Here is a 5,673-nt window from a genome sequence, read left to right as displayed (position 1 = left end):
GATTGCTGAAGTTTTCAGACCTGAGTTTCTACATCTCTGGTGTTATTCTGCATTTTCCTTTTTGTCTTCATGGGAAAAGAAACAGCAGTGCATATTTTTAGAGGGGAGTGCGACATGCAGCGTCAATATCCAGGAAAATGTTTATAAGTTTGATCAATATTTAAATGAGAACACAATTACTGCTTTTTTAGAAATCCAGATTTTTTGGCAGTTTAGTTGTGTTCCACTCTTTTTTTTTTTTTAGTTCAAAGATGATGGTGATACACCTAGATCGTGTTTGTAAGGGGAACTATTATGCATAATTCACTATTTGCATCTTTTTATACTTCCACTTAAGTCTCTATGGCTTCTAAAAATAGCCAAGTCGCTTTAAAAAAAATCACCCAGCTGATTTTTGTCAACAAGTTAACGTTTTGTGGTGTCTGGAAAATGAGCCGTTTCAAAACCTTCCCGAATAATCAGCAGACAACTCCCCCGAGCCAGTGGACCCCGCCCGTTACCTAGCAACCCCTGAGGAACTCCACTCCATCACCTAGCAACCCAGGTTGAGCTCCTGCACATTTTGTTAATTTGTTTATACCGCTATGTGCGCTGTACAATGGCTGCTGGAAAAGACAAGAGTTTTATTGCCGGCTTATCATCCTATAGCCACTTGTTGGTTGCTTTTCAAAGATGTATAGTTGTGCATCTGTTTGCAGCCATTTTAAGAGTGTAAATGTTGATTTGGGGGCGTGGCCAGAAGCAGCTTATTTGGATTTAAAGGTACAAGAGACTCATTCAGAAACATYAAAATAGACAGAACTGAGCAGACTGAAATCTCATTATCCAAAAATGATTTTCTGAAAGAAAAAAAAAAAAAATAAGGAACATCTTTCTTTATTACCCATAGACCTATCCTAACCTGTTCAAGGAATCATAATAGGTCACCTTTAAAAAGTCTCCTTCTCAGCAGGCACAAATGAGGTGAGGGATCGCAAACTTGAAACTGATACGTTTCTGAAAATAAGTTCGGTGGTATTGAGAAAAGCACTGTTTTCTTCATGCGGGCGAAAAAAAAACGCAGAATAAGATCAGACCTGACGGCTCATCTCACGCCGGTGTCTCTCCCTCTGGTTGTGTCCCAGGTGCGAACTCTCCGATCACGTCGACAGTATTGACAACGGTTTGGAAAACCTGCAGGGTATTTTGAACGCTCAAACCTTCACCTTTGACCCGTCTCCCCTGATGGAGGTGAGTTTGGTCGTGATTCATTTATTTTTTATTGTGCGAGTCTTATATTGTCGGTACATGCATGTATTCATTGAATCTTTTTGTTTGTGTTTTAGTTCTTCAGCTCATCCATTTCCTCTGCAGACTTCGACATTGAAAGTTTGGATAATGTAAGTTGAAGTCCAGGATGTCACTTTCTCAATATGTGTTTTATTAATGGCAGCTCGTCTTTATGACGCCAATCTGTTAGGAAAATACATATTTATCTTTTGAAAGAGACTCCTGACATGAAAAGTCGAGGGATCTTCTGAACCAGCCGACCGTTAATCTGGATGAAAGTCCGGCGGGGTTTCTCTGATGCTTCTCTAGTTAAATTAGACTCAACTCCACTCATATGCGTCTCTTTCACCCAATTCCAATCTTTCACCCCCCCCAAAAAACACGATATAAGTATTTCATGTAAGTGGATCAATAATTGTTGATATAGATAATTATTAATTAGTTTTTTTTTTGTTTTAAACTTGAGGTTTTTATCTTTCCTGTTTTATCCTGTTGTTTATTTTTAAGCCACTTTTAGGCAGGGTGGTGAAACCTGAAACTGTTACTCAACAGGTTGTTGCTAGGTAACCACARGTTMCTYMACAAGTTGTTGCTAGGTAACCAAAGAGTGAGTGAGTTAGTTGATTCCACCAACCTTGCTCAGTTGGCTGTAAAGTCTCTCTGCTGACTACATTTCCCAGAATACTGTGTGGTTCTGAATCGAAGCTCAGTGAATATTCTGTAACTAACAATAATCAATAAAACACATCATAATAGACAGGTGATCAATACAAATAGATAATACATTTGATAGAATATTGAATATCCTATCAGATGTGTTATCGGTTGATATTGATCATGTCTATTGTGACATGTTGTTATCCAGCGTTAACTAGTATTATGAACGACCACGCAAAACCACAAAAAAATGTATTTCATTAAAAAAAAAAAAAAATCAGAATTGATCATCAGTATCTGCTGCTTTGTGTTTCCTTTCAGCTGCTGTCTGACGAAGCCCCTAAAGAAAGTGAAGACAGAACAGGTGAGCACCGTTTCTCCTCACTCGCCCCACGCCCCCCCCTGTCGTTGTCATGGTGACCGTGTCTGCTCTGATTTGCGCAGGGAAGCAGCTGGTGCAGTACACCGCCACGCCTCTCCACCTGACTGAGCCGGTGGTCCTGGGGGAGGACGACGCCGACCTCCCGTCCCTCCTGGAGTACGAGACGGAGCCGCTGTTCAACTCTGAGGCGGCCGGCGACGACCCGCCCGACGTCCTGCTGAGCCCCTCCCAACTGGACTCTAACCTCTAATATCCTGAAGAATGTAATGACTCCTCAGTAACAACACGACACTGGGCAGCAGCTCAGCAGCAGCAATAGACGACGACGAAGAAATCGATGGGTTGTAGATCAATCATTAGGTCAAATGTGATGTTTTTATCAGGCAGACGTTATTAATCAATATTAATCCATTTCTATACTTTAGGATTTTTATTTTAGGTTTTATTTTTCTGTTTGCCACCTAAATTGAAACCTTTCTTTGTTGCTTGTTGTAAAAAAACAAAACAAAAAAAAAGCGATGAAAAGTTTAAAACAAACAAACCGGGGTCACATGCGCCTCTGGTGTATTCACGGAGCGATCTGGAGGCGGTCGCTCAGCGCGTGACGTCGGGATCATGTGACCCCGGTGAGCGCCGCGTTGCATGTTTAAGTCACATTTGATGGCTGTATTTGTTTTCACGTGTATAATTTAAACATGAAGAAGAGGATGGGAATATTTTCGGAAGAGTTTATTGCAGAGTGTTTATCCCCCCTCCTGTTGTTTCATCAGACAGGAACGCTTCGGTCCAGACCTTTCCTCCTGAGGTTTCCTGCGTGTTTTCTAACGCCGGACCCGATTAGGCATGGGCCGCTCCGACACATCTGACGGTGTGTGAACGATGCTACAGTGTCACTGTATGTACGCAAACCTGTACGACACGATGAGTCTGCAAATATCCCTACTGCTACTAAAATTGCTGTTATGTTATCAGCAAAACTTCTTGATTATTTTGGATTTTTATACTTAGATTTAAGCAGAGCTGTAGAATAAAACACCTGGTTGTTTTAGTGATTTTTGAAATGCTTGTTGTGCTGAATATTGTAGCTTTTGTCTGCGTTTTTGCGAGTGGAAAGTGGAAAGGATGCAGGAGTTTTAAGTTTTAATAGATGGCCAGGACAGCGCAGCAATAAGTCAGAGAAAATTCTGGTCTCTTTGGTATTTTCTGAGCTTTTAGGAAGGAACAAAATGACGGAAAATCCCAACGRTTTTTGGGTCTGCGGCTTTTTAAAAAACCTTGGTGGACTCTGATACCGGTAGCCGGCCCATGCCTACTCCTGACAGAGCTGGAGCTTCGACAGAAACTTATTAAAGTATCTCCAAAATAAAAAGATGGAAAAACTTTTAACAWGAGGTTTGTTATGCTGGAGAGTCTTGACTGGACCACTTGCTCACAGAAAACAAGTTAAATCACTGTTTGGTTTTCCTAGAAGGTTTCTCTGTCTGGTCTAAAACACATTAGTTTGCCGCAGCTCCATCAGTTTTCTACATTTTGGATCCATTTTTCCCCAAAGTGAGTTTAGAGTGGGGGCATTTCTGTGTAACGGTACTTTCGTTGGGTCCAGTGTTGCCAGAACCAGATCAGATTTATGGCAAAAACTTACTTCAGGACATCAGGTGTCGCGTTTCAGTTTTARTGAAACAAATCCGAGATTGTTTTTACTCGCAGTCTCAAGCGTGGATTCACCTTTTATACTCACTTTTGTTTTATTTGAATAAACTTCCAACTTCAGCTGCGGAAGGTTATCAGAGCTCAAAGTGAAGTTAGTTTTATTTAAAATGTAAAAATGTATAAGGAAAGCTTGGCTGGGATTGTGCAGGTTTAATATATTACAATAGCAAAGATGTGTGTTTGAAACAAGGGCTGCACATTAAGAAAACATGATTGCAACTTCACTGAAGAATGTATGCCACATTTTCCTCACTTTTAACTTCTCCATCAACCCTCCACTGTCTTTCTGGAGGTTTAGCCTCAAAATGTGGAAATACTACAACTGAACAAATGCAAATCTTAACTTAATTATTGAAAAGTTAGTTCACTTCATAAGGATAAACTCATGAGTATCCTTTACACACACACAGATACATTTCCAATGGCCAACATCTAACGGAAAACAAAATTCAGGTTCTGAGAATATTAAATTACAATTTTAGAAAAAGGACGTTTCATTCTGAAATTCAGACAAACTGAAAYGTCTGCAGTCAGTGGCTGGTTGGGACTTATTTGCATGAATTACTGCATCAATGCAGCGTAGCTTRGAGGCACTGATGATGTTTTAAACTTGGTTTTCAGCTCATCTGGTATTTCATCTCCATCTTGACTAAACCCGGTAGATTCTCTGTGAGGGTGAGGTCAGTTTGCAGATGTTTTAATKACTAATTATCAATGRTATTTAAGTTTTGCAGCAGATAAAATCATTGAGTTCTCTGAAATTAATCTCACTCTTGATTAGACTTTGCTTCTCTTCCTTATTACACCTGTATTAGTTTATGTTGCCCAKGCACCTTCTACCATACTTTTTCCCTCCACCCAACTTTCCAGTTTTAGATTTGATCAACATAATATTTCTGGATTAAAACTTTCTGTTGCTCTTCTGTAACATTCACATTTKCAGAGAACCTGAATTTTGGGATTTCATTCGCCGTAAGCCACAATAATCTCAATAAAAGCTCTTTAAGCAAATCACTTGCTCCATACGAAACAAAAATATAGATCATAAATGATAGACTTGATTTATACTTTTTAGAWGATTTAATCTGACCTACAATAAACTCAGATTAAATGTATCAAGCACAAGTCTCTGACAGKGAGGTGACTCCTGATGTCCTGATGCGTCGGTCCTCAGATGGTTTGTCAGACGCTGTACAGACACGAAGCTCTGCCATGTAAAACCCGCAGTGAATAATATACTTTTCATTTGATTTTTGAGTTTAATTCCAACAAACAAGCCATCCATCTTTAATTTTCTTGACGGCTCTCTACGTGTTGGGAAGAGGAGGGTCGAATGTTGAAGTATTCTGGTTGCAAAACTTTTGTTCAATAAATTGTTTTAAACACAGCCGAGTGATTATTTCGCTTCAATGTAGTCGGACAAAAKGCAACAGTTTGATGTTCAAAATAGACAAGACTTTTATTGTTGAAGTCCAAAACCACAATTTACAATCACATCCTGTTTGACGCCATTAATACGCAATCAGACGGTCGAGATTCACCTGAATTATTCTTAATTTAATTCCCCTTTAAGTGGCTCTTCACCGCCGGCTGGTGGCAACTCAAGTTTTCAAACGCCATTAAAAAAAAAAAAGATGCGAGGCAAGTAATGAGTC

General features: G+C 39.8%; 1 protein-coding gene across 1 annotated transcript in view; it reads left to right on the top strand.

The window, feature by feature from the left end:
* hsf1 (heat shock transcription factor 1) overlaps window positions 1-5,405 on the top strand; it is a 17,294-nt gene extending 11,889 nt beyond the window's left edge. The window contains exons 10-13 of the mRNA XM_008422362.2: window positions 1,089-1,230; window positions 1,326-1,379; window positions 2,248-2,290; window positions 2,371-5,405. Of these exons, the coding sequence (XP_008420584.1) occupies window positions 1,089-1,230; window positions 1,326-1,379; window positions 2,248-2,290; window positions 2,371-2,558 (427 nt within the window). The 3' untranslated portion in view covers window positions 2,559-5,405. The remainder of the gene's footprint in view (window positions 1-1,088; window positions 1,231-1,325; window positions 1,380-2,247; window positions 2,291-2,370) is intronic.
* Window positions 5,406-5,673: the final 268 nt, after the last annotated feature.

Source organism: Poecilia reticulata, linkage group LG11 (genome assembly GCF_000633615.1).
Source record: "Poecilia reticulata strain Guanapo linkage group LG11, Guppy_female_1.0+MT, whole genome shotgun sequence".
NCBI classification, from domain to species: Eukaryota; Metazoa; Chordata; class Actinopteri; order Cyprinodontiformes; family Poeciliidae; genus Poecilia; species Poecilia reticulata.
The sequence above is the reverse complement of the archived record's forward strand: the minus strand, read 5'-3'. Positions and strand labels throughout refer to the sequence as shown.